Raw genomic sequence first — 14,018 nt, 5'->3', positions numbered from 1 at the left:
ATGAAGGGCTTGTAGTGTGAGATAAACTTGTGAGAAGTATAGGAAACATTATTTAGGCTAGGCATATTCTCATAACACATTTGTTTCAAAGCTGTGCATACACGTTAACTTTTGAAGGAATTAAAACCAAAGGCAATCTTACAAAATAGTTTGATAAATAAACTGCATTTGCTCTGAATTAAATTAAAGTGGGGGCAATTATTCTTTGACCTTTTGGACTCCCATTGTTCCCCGCATCCCCCTGCCTTGTATTATATGGATCAATATCAGTTTATTGCCACAATATGCGACCTGCGGCTCGTCGGCGTGGAAATGACGTGTCTCCACACGTTTTGGCGAGCCCATAAAGGATGGACTGTCCCCTCACTGTCACACTGAAGGAGAGGGAGCAAGACAACAGAAGCAGAAAGGGACAGTGGGAGCAGAGAAGACCAGGGAGACGCACAGAGGGTAGAGGTAACAGTCTCGGTTTTTGGGGAGGAAGATAACTAAACAGTGACATATTTACCGGAGGCACCGTGACATCATATTTACCGGAGGCACAGAGTGGAGGATAAAACCAGGCGAGCTCTCTCTCTCTCTCTCTCTCTCTCTCTCTCTCTCTCTCTCTCTCTCTCTCTCTCTCTCTCTAACTGCGGGGACAGAGACACTCAGGGGACACGCAAATGTGAGCGACGCGCGCGGGACAGACTCAGGTGCAGAGAAACCAAACTGGCGGCGCACTTAGGATGCAGAAGTCACCAGTGGAAGATGCAAACTTCCTCTCCAAATTCTTCTTCTGGTAAGACATGTTTTGTCCTTTATCCGAGGAGCCGGGGGTTTCTGTGGATGGCAAGGTGCAGACGCCGATTCTCAACTGGCGACTTGCGAGTGAAAAACCTCTGATGGGGCTCGATTTATATGTATAAATGTTTCATTTGCTCGGACTCCAAACTGGTAATTGTTCTGTCGTCAGTAGGCGTGTCTGATCGTGATTAACATCAGAAAGAACTTTGATAAAAGGGAAACTTTGGGCTTACGGCACAGGCTGTTTAGTCAAGAAACATAATTTCGCTTATTCCATGTGTAAAATGTGCACCTGTAAGGTGAGTTGTGCTCCGATAAGGTGTTGTGGGGGGGGGGGGGACGCTGTCAGGGCTGAGTAGACTCTCTTGGGGGTTTGTTTAGTCCCTACTATTTTTGGAACATCAACGAGCACATTAATTGTAAGAATATTAGAGTTGGGGTGTGAGTATGCAGTACATCAACGACTTGTGAGTAACGTTTTAATGCTATTTTACCAATGTCCACAAGGGCTCCTCGATTTCTATTGAGTACTTTTTGTGACATTCTAAGTATTGCAATATACCTAATTTTCTTTTATACCGTTGATACATTGCAGGTTTTTTTTAAATCATCTGCAAAGTAAGTTAAGTAAGCTACATAAATGTAGTAAAAGTACAGAATTTCCCTCTTGAGATGTAGTGAAGCAGAAAGTACCATGAAATTAAAACAAGTGAAGTACAAGTACCTTAGAAAGTACAATACTTAGTTACTTTCCACCACTGCCACCAAATTCTAATCCATAGAGTTCTGTATAAGGGTGCACTGATATGCGCTCTCTCATCACACTGAGAGGTCCCAAGGAGAGACACACTTAAAAAAGTCAGATGATGTAAACTACCCTATGTCACCTGGCTGGGACAGCAAACATCTGACTTTATCTCCCTTCTGTGTCATTAGTCTGACTGTGAAACCTCAGGGATTACTTCTATTACAACTAACACCACTTTACATGAAAGCTTCTAGACACTCTGACAGTATGCCAAAGAGTTGCCCTCTAACCACAAACAAACAAAAATACATTTAATATAATTGTTCAAGTACTTTCACCTAATTGCAAAATATATTTTCTTTGTGTTAATATACTGTATGCACACAGTGTCGTTTAGCATTGGTAAGACGATGCATCCATAATGTCTAAGTGACCTTTGAATACATATACAATATAAGATAGATTTTGTAGCCAATGTTTGTGTTGGATTGTATCTGTTAGCAAATGCTCAAGTGCACATACCTGTACATGTTTTGCCATAAGCGTCGTAGTTTCGAACAGCTGATACCCAACAGTCTAATCTGTTGGTTCTTTTTTGTGTGCAGGTGGACAACACCACTGCTGAGGAAGGGCTTCAGAAAGAAGTTAGAGCTGACAGACGTTTATAAGGCTCCTTCCTACGATCTGGCAGACAACCTCTCTGAGAGACTCGAACGGTTTGTGCAGTTTACGTTTGTATACCGCACTCATACAATGGACGGCTGTGGCTCAGGAGGTAGAGTTTGTTGTAATTTAATCACAAAGGTTGGCGGTTCGATTCCCAGCTCCTCCTGTCCACATGTCAGTGTGTCCTTGAGCAAGACACTGTACCCCCAAGTTGCTCCCAATGGCAGGCCAGCGCCTTGCATGGCAGCTCCGCCACCATCGGTGTATGAATGCATGTGAATTGGGCGAATGAGAGTCAAATTGTAAAGCACTTTGTCTGGTAAGGTAGAAAGGCGCTATATAGTAAATGCAGTCCATTTACATCCCAGCAAGACCAAGACATTTGGATTATGATAGAACCGATCAGAAGTAGTGTCCAAAGGCTTTGGAGAGCTGTCATTTTGCACCAAAGTTCAGTTATCGCAAATGGGGGTAGAAAATAGACCAAGATGCATTACAGCAACAAGTTGGCTTACTCTGTTGACCCTTTTCAGAGCAGAAATTTTGACTTGAAGTTGTAAGGCATTCTGGGCATCTACAAATGGAATACCTGCACGGAAATGGTCTAGGAATGTAATTATTCACTGTATTAACTACAACCATCCATAAGCACAGATTGAGGTAGCATGTACCCTGCACAGTGTGTATCTAATATGTATATAATTAGATTAAGTAAAATCATAAATTCCTTTTATATAGGATAAAGTTTCAGAAAGGTGACAACCTTGACGTGTGCAGCCTTGATGTATGCATTACATATGTGTTACAGTAGTCATCATTCCTTCAAGGTTAAGATATGGGCTGGCATTTAAACAGGGCTAGACATAAACATGTGTGTGCCAACAAACAACCAGGCAGCAGATGATGGACAAGGTTAACTCTTCTCAGTGTACTTTTGATTTGTATATCTCCCTTGGTTAATCTCTCTCTCCCTTATTTCCCTTTCTTACCATGCCACTCTTTTTTTCTCTCCCTCTCGCTTCTTTTCCTTAAATCTTTTTCCTTCGCTGTATAAATGCAGTCCATTTACATCCCAGCACACTGACTGAGAATTGTCATGCTGTAGCCCAGGCTCATTACATTTCATTTTTTTAAAGACATTTGGATTATGGTAGAACAGATCAGAAATAGTGTTCTCCCATACTGCCAACCGATTCATTAATTATGACAGTTTTGTTCTAAGATGTCGGGTATCACTGTGGTCCCGAGTGTGATATAGTTAAGAAGCCTTGTCTTTTACTGTGGAGGGTAAAAGAAGCTGTACTACCTAATTGATATCTAGACTAACTAGAGTTTGATTTAAAAATTGAGTTTGTGTCATTTAGGGGAAGACTATATAGGGGAAAACATCTGCCCATATCAACAAGTTAAATAACCATTCAGGATCAGAAGGTATACTTTAATAATCCCGCAAAAAGGGGAACATTTTATATACACACATACAGGCCAAAATACACACATGCACAAGGAGGACCTATATGTGCATACATGTGTATATATTGAGAGATGTCAGAGCGAGGGGCGGCTGCCTCACAGGATGCCGAACAGTTGGGGGTTTGATGCCTTGCTCAATGGCACCTCTCCAGTTACCAGAACTCACTCTGTACTTGGGCAGTGTGGGAACTTGAGCCGACGATCCTCATGGACTAAGCTACTGCCACCCCCATGGGTCCATGTTATTGTTTGGTGTTCACATTGAGTGCTGGCTAAACACAAACAATGTAATATCTTAACATCATTTCTGCATCTTCAGTAAAGTTTGCCACCAGCACACAAGTCATCAATCTTAAAGGACAATTCCGGCGCAAAAGGAACCTAAGGGTTAATGACGTGTACTGAGTTGAACGTTCTCTGGGACATGTTTTCATGCTAATCAAATGTGTCTCTAGCTTTAAACAAGCTACCACAAACGGGTGGTTAGCTGCTAACGCTAACTTTCGGGGCAGATGGTAAATCGCTATTTCTACACCACTAACAAGGCTCAAAATAGCACCACACTTCCACGGTAGCATAATGATGGTCCCTACATGTAAACAGAAGCATTGAGAACTTTGTAAGTGTACAGACAGTTTATTAAAAAGAGAGATTATAAAGACAGTAGCGTTCATGTTTACATGCGGGCGCCATCTTGGAAAACAGTCATGAGCAGTCGAACAACGGACCCCGTGCAACCAGTAACCAGTAACATAGCTCAAACACAGCGTTCGTGATTCGGTCCAAGTTGCAAGGGTGGTTTTTCCACTCGCAGGCGCTAGGGGGAAGCGAGACGACCACCATTCAACCCAAAAAAAGTCATATAACCATTCCAATGACTGGTAAATTAAGCTAAACAAACTGCATAGTTCCCCTTTTAAAACGTCAAAAGTTAACATTCAATTTTGCCGTCGGTCCCTCAGAATCACAAACCAAAGGCTTCTTTGGAGAGCTGCCATTTTGCACCAAAGTTCAGTTACTGCAAATAGGGGTAGAAAATGGACTAAGATGCAATACAGCAACAAGTTGGCTTACTCTGTTGACCCTTTTCAGAGCAGAAATTTTGACTTGACGTTGTAAGGCATTCTGGGCATCTACAAATGGAAAACCTGCACGGAAATGGTCTAGGAATGTAACTATTCACTGTATTAACTATAACCATCCATAAGCACAGATTGAGGTAGCATGTACCCTGCACAGTGTGTATCTGATATATACATAACCAGCTTATATTAAGTAAAATCATAAATTCCTTTTATATAGGATAAAGTTTCAGAAAGGTGACAACCTTGACGTGTGCAGCCTTGATGTATGCATTACATATGTGTTACAGTAGTCATCATTCCTTCAAGGTTAAGATATGGGCTGGCATTTAAACAGGGCTAGACATAAACCTGTGTGTGCCAACAAACAACCAGGCAGCAGATGATGGACAAGGTTAACTCTTCTCAGTGTACTTTTGATTTGTATATCTCCCTTGGTTAATCTCTCTCTCCCTTATTTCCCTTTCTTACCATGCCACTCTCTTTTCTTCTTTTCCTTCACTCTTTCTCTTGAACTAAATTAACCTCATCTGTTTACTTTTTTCTCTCTTTCTCATTGCTGTGACGGTCAGTCTTTTTTCTCTCTGCCCACTAGGCCACTGTACACCCCCTTTCCCTCCATTAAATCAAAAACTAGGATTGGCTGGTCATTTTAAATCTTGTAATTAATCATTTAAATGTAAGGTTTTAAAATGTTTCTTAAGCCCAGTCCTGGCCATGCATTGATATAATGGTATTCGTAATGTTATAGTTCTATTAAACACATGTCAATATAATGTATTAATGTATTTTATACAGCCTGTTTCTCTCTCTCCCTACTTCAAATGGCACATTTAAAATTCGAAAGATTTCTTCTTTGTCATCTTTTTCTATCATTACCTTTTATCTCTTCCATTTATCCCTTTCTCTTCTTTCTCCTCTCCATCGTTTCTTTTACTGTTCTTATAGCACTGAGCAAATGCCACATCTTTGACAATGTTTTGTTTTCTTAAAAAATGGAGATTCAATACTCGTGTGTCTTCTTTCTTTTCTTTTGCCTAACAACCACAGCAGTGTCCCACATTGGCCTGGCCTCTTGGTTACCCAGGGCCCCACGTCACGCTGAATGGTGCCAACAAGCCGGTTAATGTACATCGGTGTTAAAAAGTCAACCTTTTAGAAAGGGCCCGGTGCCCACCGGGTGATGAATGAGCAGTGGTGGGTGATTTTGCTTTCATTATTCCGATCAGACAAGCAGTGAAGGCTTCTGGGAATGTGAACTTTACCTTCCATTAAAGCATGCTGTGTACCATCAGCCCCTTCATCAATGAGTTCAGTTCACTTCAACAATCTTTTCTGCCATGGTATTGTATACAATATCAAGAGCTAAAAGGAAATATAAGTAAAGAAATAAATGAAATAAAAGGGTGTGTAAAATGTAAATCTGTAAAATAAGTATTTATAAAATGAACAACCTACATGTGTAGTGAAATGCTGTGTTGCCATGGTCGGATATGGTGTGTAGAACATATTTAGCAAATGTAGTTAGTTTGTGTGCAAAAAAAACAGCAATTTAAAAAATATTAATACTAAATATAAACTATGTATTAAAAAAAAAAAAGTTAAAGTTACAATCTCGAAGATCTGTTTTGTTTCTTTATGGCGATAAGCAGTAATTGCAGGTGTGTCTTTGGTAGCAACCGCTTATTCTCTGGCGGACCAACCACTGCTGGATGATGGAAAATGCGTCACTAACTTTGCGCCGCTTGGGATTTTTCCCACAGACACCCATTTCGTAATACTGCAAATGGAAGGGCTTTCATCTGTGGACCGTAGACTCAATCACCATTGTGTTACCTCACTCGTCGATAGACATTGACTAAACATTGACAAACATGTGCATGGATGAGGTAACGATGGACATGAAATTTGAGCATGAGTGAAATGTTGAGCATGGAAATCAGTCCAATGTAGCTGAACGTCTTTAAGGAAGGTCCATGTTAAGGAGTCTGAAATTGTTGGTGACGACAATTTCCCTTGCTGTATATACCGATACCAGGCAGTACAAATAGAAAACAAACACTGAATTTGAATGGCAACCATTGATGATGAAACTGTACTTAATGTGGATTCATGATCTGTACCCCATCCACTTGATAGGGTCAGTATCAGTGCTGATACTGATCTAGCAGATCAAATCAGTGCATCCCTACCTCAGCTATCTGCAAATGGAGATCAATATACTGTACAAAGCTAGCAGCATCTTTAGCTTTAGTTTTTGGGGCTTGGTAGAGTCAGTTGATCTTTAACTTCAGGATATCGATACCTACGATAGGACACTTCAGACTTTGTTCTCTTACTTTGTTTTTATCACTCTCTTCCTTGTTGGTCTCCCTCTCCTTTTTCACTCATGTATTCTCCTCCCCACTTTTTCTCCCATCACTCACTGTTGAACTGGTCAGCCAAATCACCCCGGTTATAAATGACTCTCAGAGAACAATGCTGCTACTTACCGTAGCTGTTTCTGCTTGCCAGGGCAGTTTGTGGGAAGTTAATCCATCTGTGTAAGGACAAGGGCAAAAAGTTAAAGCTCCATAAGGCAATATCCAAAAAGTACTTTTAGAAAAATCTGTAGAAATGCACATCAGAGAGAGTACTGTCTTCATTATCTAACAAAGTGTGAAAACAGAAAAGCTTTGGGGGAAGTGAAATTCCATCAAAAAACTAATTATACTAATAGATCATCAAATTAGAAGGACAAATAAAGTATTAATTTTACTTTAAGTTTTTGTGCATTTGTTGCCACATTACTCTCCCATTGATGGTCAAGGGATTTCTAACAAAGTGAAAATCGATAAATACACTATGAGCTTCTCGTTCTGTGGCTAAATCACCAGCCAAAGTTGAGAAAGGACAGCAGGTTTGTTGCCAAAGTAGTAGTGGACAAATAGAATGCTGGCATTTGTCTGGTAAATGTGTTATTCTCCCACCCTGCCTGCGCTGCGGGTTAACTGTGTTGTAACTCTGTCCTCCCTGCAGAGAATGGGACAGAGAGGTGGTGTCAGCCAAGAACAAGCCCAGGCTGATGAGAGCGCTGGCCCGATGCTTCATCGGCCCTTTCGCCTTCTTTGGTGTCCTCCTCTACCTCGGGGTGAGTCATATCGATCGGTTGTCTCTGGAGGAAGCAGATCTGACATAAATCGACTTAGGAAGTAGTTAACTCTGCCGAAATGGATCATACCATTGAGTTGCAGATGTAACCTCATGATTCTTATGCTCTGTTCAATGTGATATTAGGTTTGTTTGTTGTAAAGTATATAGAACAAGCTTTAGTTTGAACCATAGACTGTAGGGAAACATGGATGTAGGTGACTGAATGGATGTTTTAAAGCTCTGATTTCGGTTTACAACTTACAATTATCTTTGTGAGCTGCTAGAGTCAGAAAATCCAAATCCTGGCCAATGTGATGAAGGCTAGGTGTCACTGTACAGAATCATCATTTCTTCCTAGAGCATAAATTGGTTTCTTCATATTGCTTACAAGACCAACAATAAAAACCCCAAAGCATTCAATGTACAGTAACCTAAAACAAGAAAACAGTAACTCATCCAGTTTGTAACTGTAACCAGAAAATGTTTGGCATTCTACTTTTACACAGGTTTTTTCCTCTTTATTATAATTAATTTAATTTATTATTTTTTTTAATTTATTGATTAGAAAGTTCTATAATCCACTGTATAAATGCTGCCCGAGATATTATCCATGCTGCTAACAATAAGATTATATATTACATTATAATTTTACATTGTAATCACAGAATAACTGTAATGTCTTCACATAAAAAAATGCTCAAATTATTCTTTACGTCTTGAAAACAACATAAAAAATTAGACAGGCTCAACTCACATTGAAACTTTTAACACTGGGTGCTGGATCCTTAACGTAGATAATATTTAAAGGCAACAGAGATGTTTCTTGCAAAACATTGCCTTTTATATATTTAAGAAAACAACACAGTTTTGTATAAATACAATATTGGGTCGTGACTACATTGGTTTATAAAGAATTCCCACGGTTACTCTAGCCCCAATCTTGTTTACACACTGCTGTTTTACTGCCGTGTGTGTGTGTGTGGGTGTGGTTACTGGTTGGTTAACAGTGTTGGATTGGTGAGGGCCTATAGAGCCGCAGTGCCATGACGCACACAAATAACAAGCATGTCGCACCATAGTGTCGCAAACCATCCTCACTGCCCCGGGCCTATGGGAAAGTGGTGGTGGGGACAGCAGCCGTTGCGTCAGTTAGTACAGTTGGTTAGGTGGTTGTCATGACGACAAGAATGCCTGTTAGATGTTGAAGAGGCTGTGTGGGGAAAACCTTTGGGCAAGTTGTCTCCGAAGAAGCCGAAGGAGATTTATTTTTTTTTTTTTTTTTTTTTCATGTTCTTAAATATTTTGTAGAATCTCAGTTATGTTACGGCTAAATGTGAAGTTGTGACATTGATGATCTTGGTTAGACATGTTTTTTGTTTGTTTGTAATCCATATGTACTACTGCACTGAATTGTATGGGAATCTGATTTAAAGAATTCTTTTCTCACTGGCCTTTTTAACACAATCTCTCAATCTGTTATCATATCTATAATTCTGTATTTGTAAATTGCTGCTTGTTGTTGTCGTTGAGATGTTCTTTTTGTGTTTTAATTCTACTTTTACATTTCATTGTTATTTATACAGCACCTTTGTGCTTTTTTGTACAGCACTATGGTTTATATGTGCTCTTGAAATAAACTTAAACTTACTTACTTACAGTATATCAATGTACATTTTAATGCAGAGCAGAATCACGCTGTAAATTAACTTTTCTAAATGATCGGAAAAAATAGGATCATACACCTTGGCATGAGTATACACTATGGATTTCTATTTTGAAGCTAGTTTTGACACCTAAAAGTTCAGATTTTCTACAAAAAAAAATATTAATTAAATTAATTATGAATGGCATGCACTGCAAAATGATTGAAAATCATGAATCCTCTTGCCAGTAACGGACTAGGAGTTGACTCTTACCTGCTCCAGGGACACAAGTACAAGCTGGCTGACTCTTGTTTCTCTACCATAAAGAGTCATTGACAAAAAAGCAGATTAAACCAATCACCACCCCTTCTCTTATTGTCTTATCTCTTGGTGTAGGAAGCTTCCAAGACGGTCCAGCCTCAGCTTCTGGGTCGCATCATCGCCTCCTTCGACCCATTCCACGCTCCGGAGCGTGAGCAGGGATACTTCCTGGCCCTGGGCCTCTGCCTACTCTTCACCGCCCGCTTCCTCCTGCTGCAACCTGCCATCTTTGGCCTGCATCATCTCGGCATGCAGATCCGCATTGCCCTTTTCAGTCTCATATATAAGAAGGTAGGGAGAGGACAGTGTATTTATGGAACTGAGACTCGGTTGTTAATTTATTTGTGTAAAAACCTAAAACTGTCTTCACAGATTAAGACAATTTCCCAACCTCAGTTCTTTTATAAGATCTATGTCTAAAATGTATTGTCAACATGCAAAAATAAGGTATTTTTCATTTATCCTTAAAAGTTGACATTTTGGAGTGATATTTAAGAATCTCATTGAACTCATTGCAGTCATTTGCAACATAATGAAAGTACAATATTTGCCTCTGAAATGGTGTGGAATTTGAGTGCAAAATCTGCCAAAACTCGTAGCTAGTGACACTGTGGGCCTTTTTCTCTGATTACCCATGAGTCAAACACTGTCTACATAAAGCCACTGCTGTAACAACCAGTTATTGGAACAAAACATAACCACCAAGGGGTGGGTGTGTGTGTGGGTGTGGGTGTGGGTGTGGGTGTGTGTGGGTGTGTGTGGGTGTGTGTGTGTGTGTGTGTGTGTGTGTGTGTGTGTGTGTGTGTGTGTGTGTGTGTGTGTGTGTGTGTGTGTGTGTGTGGTGGGTGTGTGTGTGGGTGTGGGTGTGGGTGTGGGTGTGTGTGGGTGTGTGTGGGTGTGTGAGTGACTGTTTTCTTGCAATTGTTTTTAAGATCATACAGAAGCATCAGCTGAATCCTTCTACCTTATTCGGCCTGCATGATTGAACATTCCCAGAAGCTTCTCACATTTGGAAATCTAGTAGTGGAAATCCACAGGCAGCCGTGAGGGGCGTGGCAGCCTGGTGTCAAAGCGCGACCACGTGTCACCAGCTTCTTCTCAACCAATTCACTTTCTACCTTTTGTGCCTCTGACCTTTTGACCTTTTCAGACCCTGAAGCTGTCGAGCCGAGTCTTGGATAAGATCAGCACTGGTCAACTAGTCAGTCTGATGTCCGCCCACCTCAACAAGTTGGATGAGGTGAGACTTCCCTAAGGATTTTAGTTAGTTTACATATATTTTAGCAGTTTTGTTTTTACATTTTACTGTCAGGAACGATCTGCGCTTGAGTCAGTAAACCCTTACGTCCCTCCAGAAAAGATATTTTATCAACAAGCCTTTACTGATTTTACTGAGTTTTCATTCCCTTTGAACGTTGTCTTTTTATTTTCTTCTTTTTTTAAGCTTATTTTTGATTGGATAGGACAGCTTAGACATGAAAGGGGAGAGAGAGGGGGAATGACATGCAGCAAAGGGCCTCAGGTCGGAATTGAACCTGCAGCCGCTGCGGCGAGGACTGACCCTCTGTACATGTTAAGTTCAGAACTATTGAATTTGACTTTTGAATGTGAATTGCATCCCATTGTTTAGTAGTTTTCCACTCATGAGTAGCTGGCAGTAAATGGTTTTATCTCCACAGGAAGGGTAAGGGAAAAGAAGATTGGACACCCTCACTGACTTCAGTGAATCCGTTTTATTACCCAAAACAGAGCTATGTGTTCTTCATGCTGAGGGACAATTAGATGACAATAGAGCTGGAACAATACACACACACACACACACACACACACACACACACACACACACACACACACACACACACACACACACACACACACACACACACACACGTATACAAACCAAGCAAAGTATCCTGTAACTGTGATTCAGTGTTTAAAAAAACCCTGATTATCTGATGAATAAATGATGATTAAACTCTAACTATGCAAAAAAAACGTAGCTGGAGGGTATATACATGTGTATGTGCCTCTGTTTGTGTGTATAGACTGAACTCAGATTTGCCTTGGGTCTCACTGAGGTGTTGAATGTGGACCTGCTTAAAGACAATTATCACCTGGCTTAGATGTGACTTTGCCAATGCAGCACTGTCTTCTTATGCATGGTGGGGGTTACCGTGTGTGTGTGTGTGTGTGTGTGTGTGTGTGTGTGTGTGTGTGTGTGTGCGTGCGTGCGGATTCCCTTGTAGGTGAGTGGATGAAAGGGAGCTTATTGAGGTGAGACCTGAGAGCTGAGGTCTATCAGCACAGTGCTGACTGGTTGAAACTGGATTCCTCAAAACCGAACATTTACTTGTTTGATACATTTCTTCTTTTATTTCTGTCTTTCTTGCCTCCTACTTTTGAGCTTGCATATGTTTCTTTGTCTCTTGCGTTCAATCATTGTAATCACTGATTCATTCATTCTACTGCACTGCAAATCTTTCATGTGCAATGGGAAGGAGACGGGAATTTGATCAACCACAAAACAATTGCCAAACATTTATACGAGTAAGCAACCCTGCCAAAATGCCCTATGGTAAACCCTGCACATCACAGGGCTATAGAAAACGGCATCTATGAGAAGATTTCTTTAAATTACAATGTTTCAATCACAGTTGGAGCTTAGTCAAGTATGCTAGGCTATTATATGAATAGTCTCTTCATATAGTAGCCTCGTTTAGCATAATCCACTGATTCTACTGTATCTGTTGCTCTATATGCTTCAAACTGTCATGTTTTCACAAAAATGTCATAATGCACAGTTTTAACCCTAACCCTTTTTGTTGGCAGCTTAGTTAGGTGTCAACCTTTTGTTGCACATGACTATGTTTCCAACTCTGTTTTGTTTTGATCCAAGCTGGCTACAGCGGCTGTCCTCTGTTACCTTTCCAAAACCACCTTTCAGGCAGTGAGTGTAAACAAAGGTTCTCAGCTGAGTAGTCCTTGAACCTGACCTTTGACCTCGCTGTGGTCAGGAGCAAAAGAACGTCATTTCCTTGCGCCAAAGTGTCACAGTATTGCTCCTGTAATTAAAAGTCATATTCTGATTACAATATGTTCATTGATGTGGTGTTTGTGTACTTTTGTGTATGTTTATTCCAGAGCTTGGGTCTGGCCCACTTTGTATGGATCACCCCCCTGCAGTGTATACTGTGTGTGGGTCTGATCTGGGAGCTGATCGAGGTGAATGGCTTTTGCGCGCTGGCAGCACTGACTCTGCTGGGCATCATCCAGGCCTGGCTCTCCCAGAAGATGGGGCCGCACCGGTGGGGAAACACTATCGCACATCCACTCATATTATGGAGCATAAGTATCAGAATATTACATCTATACATAAACTTGTAATTGCCCTAATGTCTTGCACTATATGTATGTGCATGTATATCTACTTGCTGAAGATTTGAAACATTTAGTCCATATATTATTTTTCTCCTGATAACTTTGTAACTTCTTGTTTAAGAAGTTTTTCCATGTATACATATTTATGCTGTTACTTACATATTCCCATCCAGCACGTATTCATATTTTATTGTGCATGTTAGCATGTTTGTAGCTGCATGTTGTGATATGCATGTTGATGCTTGTATGTATTAGGGCTGGGTATCGCCAATGATTTCCAGATTTCATTTTCGATTCACAGGGTCCCGATTTGATTATATCTCTGATTCAATATCAATTAGGTTAGGAAATTTAAAAAGATATTAAAAAAAGATAAAAGACATTCTCAGAATGCATGCTGTAAGTTAACCAATATCAGATCACTCAAACAAAGATCGATTTTAATTGGAGAATAGATTATTTGAACCCAGCCCTGGTATGTATGTATGCATTCATTCACGCTCGCACATGTGGGCCTACTGTGACCTTGTGAATTGCTGTGTTTGTGTTCTGTGCGTATGATGCTACTGTAAGTTGGTAACGTACAACTGTGTCCTGTAAACAGGGTGGAGCGAGGAGTGATGATCAGCCGCCGCCTGGCTCTCACCTCAGAGATTGTGGAGAACATCCACTCTGTGAAGGCGTACGGTTGGGAGGAGGTGATGGAAACCATCATCAAGAACATCCGACAGTAAGACACCAAAACACACAACCACCTTACCCAAAAGGAACATCTCCAATTTTCTTTTC

The 14,018-nt window shown here is 40.6% G+C and overlaps 1 protein-coding gene across 1 annotated transcript in view; it reads left to right on the top strand.

Moving 5' to 3' along the window:
• The first annotated feature begins 372 nt into the window (after positions 1–372).
• cftr (CF transmembrane conductance regulator) overlaps positions 373–14,018 on the top strand; it is a 49,237-nt gene continuing 35,591 nt past the window's right edge. Inside the window, exons 1-8 of the mRNA XM_078256486.1 lie at positions 373–456; positions 645–781; positions 2,140–2,250; positions 7,774–7,885; positions 9,927–10,142; positions 11,002–11,091; positions 12,993–13,156; positions 13,834–13,959. Coding sequence (XP_078112612.1) covers positions 729–781; positions 2,140–2,250; positions 7,774–7,885; positions 9,927–10,142; positions 11,002–11,091; positions 12,993–13,156; positions 13,834–13,959 — 872 coding nt within the window. The 5' untranslated portion in view covers positions 373–456; positions 645–728. The remainder of the gene's footprint in view (positions 457–644; positions 782–2,139; positions 2,251–7,773; positions 7,886–9,926; positions 10,143–11,001; positions 11,092–12,992; positions 13,157–13,833; positions 13,960–14,018) is intronic.

This window comes from Sander vitreus, chromosome 8 (genome assembly GCF_031162955.1).
Source record: "Sander vitreus isolate 19-12246 chromosome 8, sanVit1, whole genome shotgun sequence".
NCBI classification, from domain to species: domain Eukaryota; kingdom Metazoa; phylum Chordata; class Actinopteri; order Perciformes; family Percidae; genus Sander; species Sander vitreus.
The sequence above is the reverse complement of the archived record's forward strand: the minus strand, read 5'-3'. Positions and strand labels throughout refer to the sequence as shown.